This window comes from Cervus canadensis, chromosome 10, assembly GCF_019320065.1.
Source record: "Cervus canadensis isolate Bull #8, Minnesota chromosome 10, ASM1932006v1, whole genome shotgun sequence".
Lineage (NCBI taxonomy): Eukaryota > Metazoa > Chordata > Mammalia > Artiodactyla > Cervidae > Cervus > Cervus canadensis.
Window position 1 is genome coordinate 62,636,942 of NC_057395.1, and position 16,464 is coordinate 62,653,405.

The 16,464-nt window shown below is 39.8% G+C and overlaps 2 protein-coding genes across 4 annotated transcripts in view; both read left to right on the plus strand.

Annotated features, from left to right (window-relative positions):
- The first annotated feature begins 328 nt into the window (after positions 1-328).
- Positions 329-6,025, plus strand: LOC122448924 (uncharacterized protein C11orf96-like). The gene is made up of 3 exons (XM_043480582.1): positions 329-414; positions 2,217-3,910; positions 5,625-6,025. The coding sequence occupies exons 1-2, from the start codon at positions 329-331 to the stop codon at positions 2,824-2,826; spliced, it is 696 nt and encodes a 231-aa protein (XP_043336517.1). The 3' UTR covers positions 2,827-3,910; positions 5,625-6,025.
- Positions 1,918-16,464, plus strand: part of ITCH (itchy E3 ubiquitin protein ligase) — a 96,916-nt gene continuing 82,369 nt past the window's right edge. For 2 of the 3 annotated variants that reach the window (XM_043480447.1, XM_043480448.1), the window contains exons 1-2: positions 1,918-2,076; positions 6,032-6,109. The gene's annotated coding sequence lies outside the window, so the exon portion shown is untranslated. Of the gene's footprint in view, positions 2,156-6,031; positions 6,110-16,464 lie in introns of all 3 variants that reach the window. The other variant, XM_043480446.1, reaches the window with a different exon arrangement.

The following is a 16,464-nucleotide window of genomic DNA, read 5'->3' on the forward strand; positions in this document are numbered from 1 at the left end:
TCCCCACTCAAAATTTTTTTGGTAAAAGCTCAGATACATGGTACTTAAATTGACAAAAAGTATATTTGTGACATTAAAATTTCATGAGGGAATTTAGGGAAAAAATGTCTAGTAGGACTTCGCTGGTGATCCAGTAGTTAAGACTCCATGTCCACTGTAGGGGGCATGGGTTTGATCCCTATTGGGGGAACTGATTCCAAATGCAGAGTGGCACGGCTCAAAAAAAAAAAAAAGTGTAAAATTGTTCCTTACCAAGACGATAATTCTGAAAAAGGTGACAAACACTGCCCTACCACAGTGATTGTCCAAGTGTGGTCTGTGGTCAAAAATGCAAGTACTGCGGTCAGACCTTGGAGCTACTGAATTGGAAATTCTGAAGGTGGAGCCCAGCGGTCTATGGTTTAAGTCCTCCAGGTGATTCTGATGGGCACTGAAGTTTGAGAACCACAGTACTAGATAATGTAAATGGGGTAGGGTTACAGGAATCTGTATCTTTAGCATGCTTTCCTAAGGTACATTGCAGGAAACACTGACATGGAGGACTTGAAAGTACTTTGAAAAGTGTGACTTTCTAAATGGTAAAATACTCTTATTAGGAGGAAACATGCTAAACAACAATAGCAAAGGTCACTGATTACTAAGCACTTAGCTGTGCCTCTGAGTTTACTTGCACAGCCTATTAATTCTCACAAACAATCTATGAAGGAAGAGGTTGGACTCTGAAACCAGACTGCCTGGGTTCTTATCCAGCTTGTGACTTGGTCTGTGCATCTGTAAAGTGAGGAAAATGAAGGTAGTTCCCTCATAGATTCGTTGTGAGGATTAAAGGAGCTTATTGATCAGCTCTAAGAACACCTGCCATGTTGGCACCACTTACATGTAAGCTATTTTCATCATCCCTAAGTGCACACTGTTAAAAGGTGGTTCAGTTCAGTTCAGTGACTCAGTCGTGTCCGACTCTTTGCGACCCCATGAATCGCAGCACGCCAGGCCTCCCTGTCCATCACCAACTCCCGGAGTTTACTCAAACTCATGTGCATCGAGTCGGTGATGCCATCCAGCCATCTCATCCTCTGTCGTCCCCTTCTCCTCCTGCCCCCAATCCCTCCCAGCATCAGGGTCTTTTCCAATGAGTCAACTCTTCACATCAGGTGGCCAAAGTATTGGAGTTTCAGCTTCAGCATCAGTCCTTCCAATGAACACCCAGGACTGATCTCCTTTAGGATGGACTGTTGGATCTCCTTGCAGTCCAAGGAACTCTCAAGAGTCTTCTCCAACACCATAGTTCAAAAGCATCAATTTTTTGGCGCTCAGCTTTCTTCACAGTCCAACTCTCACATCCATAAATGACCACTGGAAAAACCATAGCTTTGACCAGATGGACCTTTGTTGGCAAAGTAATGTCTCTGCTTTTTAATATGCTATCTAGGTTGGTCATAACTTTCCTTCCAAGGAGTAAGCGTCTTTTAATTTCATGGCTGCAGTCATCATCTGCAGTGATTTTGGTGGAATTGAATCCAATCAATGTAACTCCTGAGTGTAGCTTCTTAAAGACTAAGCTACAGTTCAGTGGTTCTCAAAGTGTGATCTCTTACAGGTAGCACATCAGAGAGCTTGTTAGAAATGCAAATTATTAAAATGATTAGATCTTATCCCAGGTCTGCTGAATTAGAAACTCTGGGGGTGGGACCCAGTAGTCTATGTTTTAACAAGCCCTTCAGGTGATTCTGATGCACACTAGAGTTTTGGATCCGTAGCTAATATACTCTTGAGAGGTTCTGGTGTGAGACGAGCAGGGTTTTTTAAAAAGCCTAGAGGTACTGGGAGTAATCCAAGAGTCCCTCCCACCTAGCTAAATGCAAGCTCGGATTTAGCTGCGCTCACCAGCCTCTGCTAGCTCTTCCTGCCGGCAACTGGTTAGTGAGCAAGGGCTTCTGGGCTTGTAGTCCTGATAGCGCCGGAGCTGGAGGCGCCTGCGCGTTGGCCGCCAACTCGTTCTAGTAGCTGTGGTCAGGGCTCGGGACCGGCTGCCATCTTAGTCGAGGGACTGAAGAGTAGCCGCCGCCCCGAGTCCCGGTAAAAACCCGCGGGCGGACTGGAGGCAATTTTGGGGAGAGGGAGAGTCCTGGATGAACATGTTGGAGGAGAGCGAGAGGTAGAGGAGTGCGGCGCGTCAGCCGGGACCCCGGAGCCGCGGCTGCTTCCTCTTCCCTCAGAGCCGGTGTCCGTGGGGGGCGCGGGGAGCTCGGGCTAGTGGTAGGGGCCGGGTGGAGGGGTGGCGGGGGTGGGTCGTCTGGAAGCCCCGAGCGGCCACTGTTGGGCTCAGACGTTCGGAGCCTCTCGCTTCGCGGGCGCCAAGTTCTGGGAGAACTGGGCCCCAGCGGGCGCCCCCGGGGTCTAGCCCAGAGCCCGTCGGCCCCGCCCGGGGGGCTACGCTCCCGCGGCCCGGCCTACGCGAGGGGCCCCGCGGCAGCGGCCGGGGCGGGCGACGTGGCCCTGCGAGGGGCGGCGGCCGGGCCCACCTGCCACCCGCTGCCCTTCCCGAGACTTTTTGGAGCCCCCACTAGCGAGAGGGGCCAAGTACAGCGGCTGCCTCTCTTCTCTCTTCCGCTCCCCTCTCTCGGTCTATTGTCCCCCAGCGTGGTGGTCCCGGCCCCGGCGTCCTCCTCCGCGCCCGCCGCCGCCGCAGCGTCCCCGCCGGCGCCTCCCGGCGCCGAGTTTTGCAGACGTGGAGCTGTCACTGCCCTTCCTTCTGAAAGTGCCCTTTTCTTTAGCGGAGAGAAGAAAAAAGTAGTCGTGATGAGGACAGGACTTAGTGGGGACTAAGTGGGGAAATCAAGTTCTTAGACTTTGCTTCGGGCTGCGCCGTAGAGCGAAACACAGGATCTCTGCGCCCCAGGTAGACGCTGGGCCTCAAGTTAGCGATGTAACCTGGTGGATTTGCAAACTACCCGAAATCCACGATTCTCCAGTAACAACTCACCTTGTTTTCTTGCTTATATTTGTATCTTGTTAGATTTTCCGCTATTATTCTACAGCTTCGGTATATTTTTGGGGAGTGAGGGGTGGGGAAGGGAGAGAAATTGCAGGGAATTTTTTTCTGAAAATTAGCGAGGCACTTGAGCCAACCATCTATCACTGTACTTAGTTGAAATCTTGCATGTATTCCTAATATAATTAGATCTTAGGGAAGTACTAGAGGCAGTGTATTTCCACCCTCAAAATGGGTTGAGGACTTGTTTCTCGGCCGAAATAAAGTTCTCAGAGCAGGTCTAGTGAGAGTCTTCATCGTGTGTTCATAGGTTTACTCAGGATACAGTTACTTCATTTTTAACATTTAGAAATGAAGGTGGAAATTCACCTGCTGTTTTGAACAGTGGATGTAAGTTTTTTGGGTGTGAATCCAAAAGGAATTCCTTCATCTTCAGCATATGAGTCAAGTCAACAAGGATATGATATGAAATAAACAAGTGCAGGATACTTCCTCAGTGTATTCTAGAGTAAATCATTTTTCCATTCCTTAAAGAAACATCTTTACACCAACTGGAAGAGACAAACCAGTAGCCCCCCAATTTGGTTATTAGAATAATCAGGGCAGCTTTTTTAAAAGTAGAAATTTCAGAGCCTTATTTCCTGAGATTGATTTAATATGTTTGGGTTAGCCTTGAGGATTAAAACTTGCCTCAGGCAATTCTGATGGTTTTGGAAACCATTGAGACAATACTTTGTATAAGCCAAAAGCTTTGAGATGGAAGAGGAAGTAATCAGTTGTGTCTGATTGATTTGAGGAGGAAGAATCTGCTTGAAGCTGAAGTTGGGTCTTCACTGAAGTTCACTGTTGGGTCTTACCTGAAGTTTTATTGTGATGGAGAAAGGGAAGGACCGGGCAGACAGGAAACACCTCAATACTGTTAGTAAACACAGGATTGTGGAAGATAAAAGGGAGCAGGGAGTGGGATGGGGGAAGGAGAGCATTATGGATGTGAAGCAAAAAAAAAAACAAACAAAAAAACCCTTGTTTTATGTTGTTAGCAATAGATGCAGATTTTTAAACAGGAAAATGATATTGAGTATATGTTTGCTTTAGGAAGATTGCTTTGTGACAAGAGTGAAAGGATGGAAGAGTGGCTGTTGCAGTGGTTTAGGTGAGAAGGGAAAGGCTTGTCCTCATTGAGAGGCTGTGGGCATGATCAAGGGATTAAATTTAGTTCTTTACTAGTGCAATATTGTCCTATTTTTGTATGAGGATTTCTTTAGTGCCAGTCTGGGTAAAAGGTTCCTTTTCTCAAAAGAACCAATTAGCAAATCAGAATAATATTGCTAGGTTATATATGTTAATGGTATCAGAATTTGTTGTTAGCATCCTTGATCAGGTGCAATTTGTAGAATTTAGAGATTAGACTGAAATTTATGACTATCAATGCTGTTGATTTATGAGCTTGTTGGGAAGTGTTGTTTCTCCCACCCTCAGAAACTTGGTTTTAGAATTGGGGGACTCCCCTGGTGGTCCAGTGGCCAAGACTGTGCTCTTAATGCAAGGGTCCTGTGTTCGATCCCAGGTCTGAGAACTGGATCCCACATACTGCAACTAAAGATCCTACATACTGCATCTGAGACCCAGCACAGCCAAATAAATAAATAATACATATTAAAAGAAAGAGTTGGAAGAGATTGTAGAGATTATCTAGTCCACAGTAGCAGATATATTTTGTTTCATGGGCCAACTTCCACTTGAAGTAGCTGCCAGAAGCCCTGTGTTGAGAAGGATTTAAATCATAAGGGTTCTCTGGGAAAGTGAGTTATGATTGATTAGTGATGACTCCTGTGGACACTAGTTATCTAGTGGTTAGTATCTCATATGTGCCAGGTATATGCTATTCTTGGACTAGTCCAACCTTTTCTGTTTTTTTTTTTTTTAAACAAAGAATCAGAACTAAAAGTAGAACTAAGTTTTGTAACTCTTAGTCTGTTCTCCAGTGTACCAAGATGAATGTGTACTACTAAAGAGCTTTTGGTATTAGACCAAAAGAAAAAAGTCTTTCTAGCCTGTGCCTCTTGACTGTTTAGTTAAGAGTTTAACAAGGAACTTTGGCCTAGAAGTGAGTTGTATTCATTCTGGCTTAGGAAATTTGTGTTTATAGTCACAGAAAAATAGCCACCCTCCGCCACCTTTTCTTGTTCCTCACCCTTCTCTGTTTTGGGTTTAGGGGATTGGTTTCTTCCATGTTGCGGGGATAGTCCTTACTGTGACCTCAAAAGGTAGAGAATGTATTTATATGGCCATCCTCATTTTGCCATGTAGCTATACGCAGGTGGGGAGTTACCCTATAGTATGTGTTAAGTTAAGGCAAAAGTGTATTAAAGACCACCCCCCACCCTGTATTTATAGCACCTAGCTAAATTTTGGGCTTATAATATGTACTCAGTAAAGGCATGTTGATTTTTGTGGCTGTAAAGGATACTGGCTTTGAGTCAATATAAATTAGCAAGTGGGGTTGAAGAATTGAATTGCAACATTCTCTCACTGAGAGGTCAGCCCTCTGCTAAAAATGTTGGGCTGGAAACTAGCCTCACAACTAGAAGTAGTTAACCAGAAGCTGTTCCTTTTTTCTGTCCTCTTTCAGTCTAGCAGTGTACTGTCCTTGGAGGACTGCTGCCAGCTCAGCTCTTTGCTTCTTTACAGAATTGACTATACTCAGATCCTTGGAGTACTTTTTTCTTTTCGTATCCCTAGGAGCTTCCAAGTTGCAGGGATAGTCCTTACTGTGACCTCAAAAGGTATAGTATGTATTTATATGGCCATCCTCATTTTGCCATGTAGCTATATGCAGGTGGGGAGTTACCCTATTGTATACGTGAGTCATTTTCTTCCCAATTTAACCTTTTTATCCTGCCTGCTCCATCAAAAATTATCTATCCTATGAAACTTTTTATTTAAAGGACATGGTGCTGTCCTATTCCAAAGGTCATTGCTGATCTGATGTATTTAACCATAGGAGTAATGTGTTAATGGACCCTCCTTCTTTCTCAGGTAACATGCATTTAACCGTGGCCTTCTGGAGACAGCGCCTTAATCCAAAGAAGTGACTTCAAACGGTGAAAACTTCAGGTATGGTGGCATGCCTGTGAGAGAGAGTGGGGCTCAGAAATGAGGCTGAGGGTGAGTTCTGGTCCTGTTAACAGCTGTGGAAATTATGGGGAGAGACCAGTGTTGATGCTGGCTACATCACTTGGTTGAAGACATAGTTTCCATTTGGGTCTGAAACCCAAAGCTGCCTCTACAAGGATTAGCCTGTGAGCTACATTGTATTCTTAATTTGGGTCCTTTGACTTTTCTGTTTTTCTAGCTTCCCTATACAGTCATACACTTTTCTGACTTGTGCTATTTTAGAAACATTTATCTCTATACTTGTCCATACATGTGCGCCTATATGGTTAAAATATGTAGGAATTAAAAAGAAAACAGTATAGTTCAAAGGAAAAAGAATAGAGGACTTGGAAAGAAAAGGTCTGGGTTCTGATTTGATTTTGCTAGTGACAAACTTGATTGTTGGCAAAGTATTTAATCTTGGCAAGACTCAGTTTACATATCTGTAAAATAGTTATGTTGAGTTCTGCCTGCCTCCCTGGCATTGCTGTGAGGATCAAATAAAATAATACATATTAAATCTTTAGAAAAAAGTGAATTCCCATCTTAAGGCATTATCCAGATCTATAAGGTGGGAGGAGTTGGCAATAATATTGAAAAGGAAAACAGGACAGGACAGATTCATCTTAAAAGATCAGGAGAGGAAAAAAAAAGACCAGGAGGAAGAAAAGGAAGTCTGCTGGTTAAGAGAAAAAGTAGAGCACAGGAAAAGTCAAGCAGTAAGAGAATAGGGAGTGAATGAAGTGGAGCACATGAATTGGTTGGTGAGAAAGCTGTATAGGAAAGAGGATCCCTTTCATTTGCTTAACCTTAACCTTGTGACTGTTATTACCACATCTCTTCATATAATGGTCCCATCCGAACTTAAGCTTCTTGTCCCCATTGTAAAAATCATAGTAAAATTGTGTGACCATTTGTGTTTAGTTTATATTTTTGTTAACAAATTGCCTTATAAATGCCAAGAGACCAAGGCTATGGCTTGCTTATTATGGTATCCCAGATCAATGCTATAATCAAATGTGTGGTTAATCTGTGGGGGTTTTTTTTGTTTTTTTGTTTTTTTTAATAATTACGAAGAGAAAAGGAGATGGTAGGGTGCTTTGTGAGATACTAGAGAAAGGAAGTGGATAAGAGGAAAAGTAGATAAATCAGAGGTGGTGAGAGGAAGAATTCTCAGAGGATAATGAAAGGAAAGACATGAAAATGAAAAAAGTATGTAGAACAACAGGGGGAAAGATGGCGTTATCTGCAATCATTGGAACAAGGCAAATTTCATATCTTTAGTAATGATGTAATACCTCACAAAAAGTTATGTACTGGGGAAGATCATCCTCCATACCAAATATCTTTAAAATATTTTTAAAAGTATCCATTTCATCCTGAGCTCACAGAGTAGTTCTTTGTGGAAAGAAAACTGGGCCAGCATTCAGGAAATATGTGTTCTGGCCTTGATATTGCTTGTTACTTAATTTCTGTGATCTTCAGCAATTTGCTTAAATCCCTGGACTGCATAACTTTCTACTGAAGGTATGAACATGGTGCTTTCTTCTTCCAGCTCTTTGATTATTCTTTGTGCTGCTTATGCCAGCTCACCAGTTTTTCGGGGCTTTGTTGATACAATGTGGGACTGGTCTCAGAAATATCTTATAACATAATAGGACTTCAAGCATCCATTGCTTTATAAATGAGAAGCCATTTTAAATTCTACTTTATTTTTTATTTTTAGCTGGGCCATGCAGGTTGTAGAATCTTTATTCCCCCCTGCGGTGGAAGCTCGGAGTCCTAACCACTAGACCCACCAAGGAATTCTCTTTCTGCTTTACTCATTGGTTGAGAGACTTGCAGGAAACCTAAGTATAGAAATGTTGAGCTTGTAATATTAAGCAAGCGTATATTGAGCCCTGTTATGCTAGTTCCCAAGGGATACTCTATCTCAAGGATTTTATGTTGTTGTGAGGAAGATAAAACTGTTCACTAGTAATTATTGTAAAAAAGCAAGATGATAAATGCTATAATAAGGATTTCATTGCATTTCAGTTGAAGATGTTTGGATTTCTTGGTTCCTTTATTATAACTGAATATATGCCAACTGCAGGGACTCGTGGAAAAAAGCAGTCCCTGCCCTCAAGAAACTTAATTTTTTTCATGTCTGCACACTGTTTACTCTCATAGATATATCCTTCTACCCCAAGAAAGAGAAGAGTTTTGTGCTGTATCATCACTTTGTAGTTTTGAACTAAGGAGTCATCTCATTATTGAGCTTACCTTACTCCAGAAATAGTCTGATAACAAATATATAGTTTGATTGGATTCCCTAATATTTCAGTTACAGAGAAAGTTTTCTTTTAAGGCGAGGAAAAAAATTCAAAAATGCCATCTGAATTTAGGTGAACTGTGGTTTGCTTCTTAGTCATTTGTGAAAGAAAGAATAGGCTCTAAAATTTCGTCTCTTTGAGTCTTCATTCCAGGCAGTTAATTCAGTTGGTCACAGAAGAAAGGATGGTAGTCTAAAGGAATCATATTGTAGGGATTAACAGTGTTCCCTGGAGTTAGACTGTCTGATTTTGGATTCTCACTGTACCTTGAGTACTGGTAATGTGACCTTGGCTGAGTTGCTTTACTTCTCTGTGCCTTAGTTTTCTCATTTATAAATCAAGAATAATAACAGTGTATATCCATAGGGTTGTTGTGTGGATTAAATGAGATAATATATTTTTGCTTGAACAATAGTTGGTTCACAATAAAGCAGGAAATGTTAATTGCCAGTGTTGTTATCATTATCACATTATCATCATCACCAACCTTGTCTGTCTTAAAATTATCATCTTAATTTATTAATTCATTCAGTAAATTTATATAAGGGGAGCACTGTAAAGTCAGATGCCTACAAGGGCTCGATTTAAATAGTAATGGTAGAGCAGATTGGGACTTAAGTGATTTAGGGAATTCATGCTACTCCAGTGGGGCAGCTATTAGGCAGCTTTGGTTTACTTTTTTTAAAAAATTGAGGTGAGATTTATCATTTTAAAATATGTAATTCACTGTTGGCTCACTATCGATCTGGCAGGGGGTAGGGCAGGAAGCATATAGATTAAGTGTGACCTGAACATCTTTTTTATGAAGAGAAGCTGGAATTTCAGATTTTGTGAGAAATTTTTATTTTTAAATGTTGGCAATGTAATGAATTCATAAAAATGCCATGAGCCAGACAGATTTACCACCGTGGACAGACTTTGTCTTGTGGGCTGCTGTTCTGTAACCTCTGATCTGGAGCTTGACTTTTTGCAGCATAACCCATGTTCACTGCCCTCTGGGAAGAGTCCTTACTCACATAGAGATTTTTAAAGTTCAAGTGATACCTTACTGCTATCTAGGGCTGAATGAGGCGTGAACAGAAAAATTAAGGCAAAGAGGAGGAGGGAAGTTATTTAAAACTGGGATTCAGAATGGGAAAATGGCAGGAATGAACTTAAGATGGTGAAAGAAAGTGCAGTGAATTTAAATTAATCTGAAGAGGGCTTGTGTGGTCCCAGTAAGAATAGAAAGTTTAGAAAAATTAAGAGACCAATGTAGGGGTAAAATAATTTCTCTTCTTCCCTTTCAGGTTCTTTGACTGGTCTAATAATTGCTATAAGACAGATTAACAAGAGAAAAACAAATTTCCTAAATACATTATGGGAGCCTCATAAAACTGAGACCCAAAAGGCAGCCATATAGGGCTTATATAAACATCCTGAGCCTTATAAGAAAAAGGGGTAGGGGCTGGTGATACAAAGGGAAGAGGAGAGGAGATGTTTGGAAAATAAAGGTTGCCCTGTTGCTTAGTTAAGTTTCTTCTCTTTCTTTCTTTCTACAATCATTTATTTGGCTCTGCTGAGTCTTGGTTGCTGCATTCAGAACCTTGTAGTTGTAGCATGGGAACTCTTAGTTACAGCATATGGGATCTAGTTTCCTGACCAGGGATCAAACCCAGGCCCCCTGCATTGGGAGTGTGGAGCGTTAGCCACTGGACCACCAGTAAAGTCCCTGCTTAAGTTTCTTAGGTAAAAAGATATTTTCTGGTAATAATTCTCTTCTTGGTACAGGCCTCTTTTCCAGTGTAAATGTAGGCAGTTGTGGGAGGGAGAGGGGTAAATCACTTTTGCAGCTGAGTTTTGATTGTCTTTAGCTCAGAATAATTCTTATGCCAAAGTGGCATATTATGGGGTAGTGTACTCTGCTGCCCTTCAGCAGTCTTCTTGTTTTTAGGATAAACTTAAGTCCTATTGACTGGTAGGATGAAGTGGTATTTTATGAAGTTTATTTTGTTAATATTGAAGTCTGTAGTATTTATTAGGGTTGGTAGGGTCTGGAGGCAGGGAGACCAGGCTAGGGAGGTTGTAGTGAGAATGAAAAGTGACAGACAAAAGCTTGTATTTGGGTCACCCTGTGACAGTGGGACGCTGCAGTACGGAGGCAGATTTTGAAAGCTCTTCCCATATTCATTCTTTTGTAATAATTGGGATATGTGAAGATAATACTGAAGAGGCTACCCCTGCGTTTTGATAAGGATCTTCATTACTCTCAGCCCTGGCACGCTCTTTAATGATGGGTCATGTATATAGTCATAATTTCCCAGCTTTAAAAGAATAGAAAATGTAAAATCAAAGTAGTTCAACTGCTTATTATATTTCTAGTTTAGCAATTTTGGTCATCTTGATTAACCTCTTCTGTAGACTTTAAACATGGAATTTTTTTATTTACCAAGGTTTGGAAACAGTGACAAAAGGTTTTCTCGTGGAAAAGACGTAGAATTTTGTTGCAGAAACGTGACACAATAATTAATTTATGATTCAGAATGTTTAAAGAAACTGATAAATGCAGAAAGGTGAAATATGTTCATTTTGTATAGCCTGAAAAAGTGATTTTCAGGATTTAATTTTCAGTAGGCCTTGGTTCTGTTTACACTTTTCTCATGAAACTTTTCTTGACATACACAGGAAAGTTAACTTCTTAATCTTGACTAAAATGCAAAATGTAGTTATTGTAAGTAGTCTTTTTAATAAGTAAATCAATAGTGTGTTAGAGCCTGAATATTCAGAATATTTGAGAAATAACAACTTTTCCCTCATCAATGAATAAGAACACTGAACTGAGCCTATGAAAAGTAGACAGAGTTGCAGCCATCGTAGAAATGCAGCAAAAGGATCAAATTGAGCTAAATCCGAGTCTCATTTAATGCAAAGAGAATTTGTTTTTTGAACTTTTGAAGCATGGTCTAACCTAGATTTTGAAGTTCATTCGTTCTGAAAATTTAAAGAGATTTTTAGGTGGTTCATTTAATTATGGGTCTGCTTTGGAAGGAAAGGAATATCGGAGAGGGATTAGCTGCATTTGCTTCTGTGGAAAGCTAGTAAAAGGGAAATCCTAGATTATCTTTTACCCTTGAATTTCTGGAAAGAAAGATAATTACTATAGGTCTTAATGAAAAACTGTTAATGTATGTATTGAAATGTATAGAACCTGGCTACTGTTGCTTTTTATTGTCCAGAATGTTGCTGACATTGATGTGCAGTCATCTACTCTCCCTTTCTCTTTGCCCTTCAGGATTTAAACTTTTTTCCTTTTTTTCTTCTTGTTGGAGTTTTGGGAGAGTATGGAGATGTAGCATAGATGTTCAGTCTGCTCTGTTGATTTTACTGTTTAAATTGATATTTTCATTTATAAGGGGCAAAGAAAATGATAGACTTATTTGTCCTGAATATTTTTTGTCATTGTGATAAAATATGCATGTTAGTAAAATATGCACAAAATTTACAACTTCAACCATTTTTAAGTGTTTAATTCAGTGATATTAAATATATTCCCATGCTGCATACCTATTATAACTATGCATCTCCAGAATTTATCATTCCAAAGTGATACTCTGTACGTGTTATTAAACAATAATACCATTCCCCTCCCTGGTAATCACTGTGTTAATTTTTGTCTCTATAGAATTTGACTATTCTTGCTACTTCATATCAATGGAATCATACAATATTTGTCCTTTGTGTCTGGCTTTTTAACTTAGCACAGTGTCTTTAAAGTTCATGTTGTAGCATGTTTCAGAATTCCTTTCTAAAAAGCTGAATAACATCCCATTTTTTGTGTATAGTCACATTTTGTTTATCCGTTCATCTGTCTGTGGCCTTTTGAATTACCTTTTGGCTGTTGTGAATAATGATGCTATGAATGTGGCTGTATAAATATCTGTTCAAGTCCCTCCTTTCAGTTCCTTAGGTATATTCTCAGAAGTGGAACTGGTGGATCAGGTGGATCCATGGCCGGTTTTTTTAAATTTATTTTTTTATTGAAGTATTATTGATTTACAAATGTTAATTTCTGATGTACAGCAAAATGACTCAGTTATGCACTTGTGTACATTCTTTTTTATGTTTTTTCCATTATGGTTTATCCCAGTGCTTCCCAGGAGGCTCAGTGGTAAAGAATCTGGCTGCCATGCAAGAGACTCAGGTTTGATCTCTGGTTCAAGATGATACCCTAGAGAAGGAAGTGGCATTCCACTCCAGTTTTCTTGCCTGGGAAATCCCATGGACAGAGGAGCCTGGCAGGCTACAGTCCACAGGGTCACAGAGAGTCAGACACGAGTTAACAACTCAACAACAGCAACATGGTTTATCCCAGGATATTGAATAGGTTCCCTGTGCTATATAGTAGGACCTTATTGTTAGTAATTCCATGTTAATTTTTTTAGTATCCGCCATAGTGTTTTCCCCAGCCACTCTGCCTTTGTACATTCTCACCAGCAGTTCTCAAGAGTTCCAATTTTCTACACCCATGCCAACATTTCTTTTTTTTTTTTTTAAGAATAGTCATTCTAATGATGAGAGAAGTAGAATCTCATTGAGGTTTTGGTTTGCATTTCTCTAGTAATTAGTGGTACTTTCTTTTCCTATGCTATTTGTATATCTTCTTTGGTGAAATGTCTATTCAGTTTCTTAGCCCTTTTTAAAATTGGGTTGTTTGATTTTTTAGTGTCTTAATTATCTTGTAGGCTACTGGCCACATCTACTGGGTCTCGTACTATTCCTCCTCCTTTCCTGTTGACAAAGCAGTTAGAACCATTCTCTAATATATAGTCCCTCAGTAAATGAATGTTTGATAAAATATTAAAAGTAGTGCTTTCTGGAAAGGTAAAGGGTGGTTGGGGCAGGATTTTCATTACATTTTCTTTGGTTTTATAATTCTGTATTTTCTTTTAACCATTTACTTGGTGGGGTAAACATTTATAAAGGATTAAGCTTTAGGCAAAGAAGTCCCTGCGTCATCCAGATTTTATTTTGGAGAAGGAAAATATCTTTTAATATCTTATTAAAAGAAATTTGACTCTTACAGGAATTGCTGTTGCTACTGCTTGCCTAAGAAAATATGAATCAGCCTGAGGTATCCAGACAAATATTTTACCTTTTGTAATTCTGAAAAGGAAAAAGTCTGTTTTAATCATTTCAGTGATTACTTGATTTTTGTGTGATGATTTTTATTTTCTTTTTTGTGCTATTTATTAGGGTTTTTTGTTGTTGTTCAAGAGGGATTTGAGAGTGGTCCTAGACTCAATATATAAATAATTTTGAAATGGACCAAACTGAGTAAGTTCAGGTATGCAGTCACAGATTTTTTTTTTTTTCCCCTATTTGTTTCCTTGTTCTGTTCTGTTCTTTTTTGGGGGAGGCTCACTTATGGAACTGTGGTTTTAAATCATGAAATTAACATTGAGCAAGGGTAGAGATCTCAGTTTTTGGCTGCATCTTCTGTGCTGACCTTGGACCATTCATTTTGATTAGGTTGTCTGTCTATTGTTGAGTTATAAGAGTTCTCTGTGAATTCTGGATATAAGCCCTTTATCAGATAAGTGTTACATCTTAGAGATATATTCTCCCAGCCTTTTGCTTGTTTTTTCATTTTCTTAATGGTGTCTTTTTAAAAGTTACTAATTTTAATAAGGCTTAATTTCTCAATTTTATCTTTTGTGGATGGTACTTTTGGTGTCACAGCTAAGAAATCTTTGCCTGATTGGACACTCCATTTAACTTTGCTGGATTTCCATGCATTTATCTGTAAGAACAAATAAGATGTGTGCGGTATTTTGCTTTCTTTGAAATGGTATTTTATTCAATTCCTTTGGGACTCAAAGCAGAGGAGGTGGTTTTTTAAAATTTTTTTAAAATTGGAGTATAATTGCTTTGCAATATTGTGTTAGTTTCTGCTATACAACAAAGTGAATTAGCTATATATATATATACACACACACACATATATCCCTTCCCTCCTGAGCCTCCTTCCTATCCCCCCATCTCACCTCTTGGGTCATCACAGAACATGAAACTGAGCTCCCTGTGCTATGCAACTTCCCACTAGCTATCTGTTTTAGGCATGGTAGTGTGTATATGTCAGTGCTACTCTCTCAGTTCGCCCCACCCTCCCCTTTCCCCCATGTCCACATGTCTAGTCTCTATTCCTGCCCTGCATATAAGTTCATACGTACCATTTTCCTAGATTCCACATATATACGTTAATATACAATATTTATTTTTCTCTTTCTGACTTCACTCTGTATGACAGACTCTAGGTTGATCCACATTACTACAAATGACCTAACTTTATTCCTAAAGGCTACTATTAAACCATATATTTATATACCACATCTTCTTTATCCATCTGTCTTTCGATGGAGATTTAGATTGCTTCCATGTTCTGGCTATTATAAATAGTGCTGCAGTGAACATTGGGGCACATGTGTCTTTTTGAATTATGGTTTTCTCAGGGTATATGCCCAGTAGTGGGATTGCTGAGTCGTATGGTAGCTCTATTTTTAGTTTAAGGAACCTCCATACTGTTCTCAATAGTGGCTGTGTCAGTTTACGTTCCCACCAACAGTGCAAAGAGTTCCGTTTTCTCCACACCCTCTCCAGAATTTATTGTTCATAGATTTTTTTGAGAGGAGGTAGTGTTGGAATAGAATATTAAGGTGAAAATTTGCAGGCCCAAACTGGAGTGTAGAATTGACTCTGCTTTCCTAATCCTATTTGTTTCCTAATGGATAAATGGTTATTTGTCCCAAATGGCAACCCACTCCAGTATTCTTGCCTGGAGAATCCCATGGCTGGAGGAGCCTGATAGGCTATAGTCCACGGGGTCGCAAAGAGTCGAACACAACTGAGCAACTTCACTCACTCTGCCCCCAATGTTTACGACTCTTGGAAATAAATGATTCTGAATTTTTTCCCTGGATTTTTAATACAATGTTTAAAACTATGCTTTTTAGTTCTTTTAATATAAATGCATAAATTTGTTTATGTAGTGTACACAGACATCACTTGTTAGTTCATTATTGACATCTGGTTTCCTTAATAATTCTCTTTTTAAAAAAATGTTGATTTTGGCTTCCCTCTGTCTTTGTTGCTGCTCCCAGGCTTTCTCTAGTTGCCATGAGGAGGAGCTACTCTTCAGTTGCAGTGTGCAGACTTCTCATTGCTGTGGCTTCTCATGCTGTGAAGCACAGGTTCTAGGCCCATGGGCTTCAGTAGTTTGCTCAGTGGCATGTGGCATCTTTCTGGAACAGGGACCAAATCTGTGTCCCTTGTATTGGCAGGTGGATTCTTAATCACTGGACTACCAGAGAAGACTGATAATTCTTAAACAGCGTGTAAAAATGATCTGAGAAAGGTTTGCTGGAAGGATGGGATGATGGTTATCCAGTCTTATTTTGAGGAGAATTTATGGGTTTAAGAGAGAGTCAGAAACAAGAGTTCTTGGACACCAGGAAATTCAGCTTTGTATTTAATTAAGTTGTATAGTTTCACACAAGACTTTTTGCAGAAGAGAGCAATATTTAGAGTAGTACAACAGTAGTTATATTTATTGTGGCGTGTTAACTCCTTTAAACTCTAGCAGTAAATAGTCAAAGCCAGGACACAGCTTATAATAGTTAACATTAAGATGTTTATCAGAAAGCTGTTTGGGAGAACTGGGAGAAAAATTGCCTTCTGTAATACTAGGTGCAAAGTTCAAACCAGCAAATGAATGTTAAAAGTTACAGTTCTGGTGCCAGTTTCCTTCAACTCTTTTATACTGTTGAACCTTGAAAATTGTACCTTCTTATGTTTCTCTTTGAGTAAGATAATTGTCTTTTTTATGCCTATGCTTTAGAATTCACTCCTGGATTCCGATTTGGCTGGAAGATGGGGAAGAACTTTGGATTATCTGAGATCATTACATGATGTTCAGAGCCAAAGTGTCACTGTTGTGGGGGTACGGGGTGGTCTCCATTCTGCTTC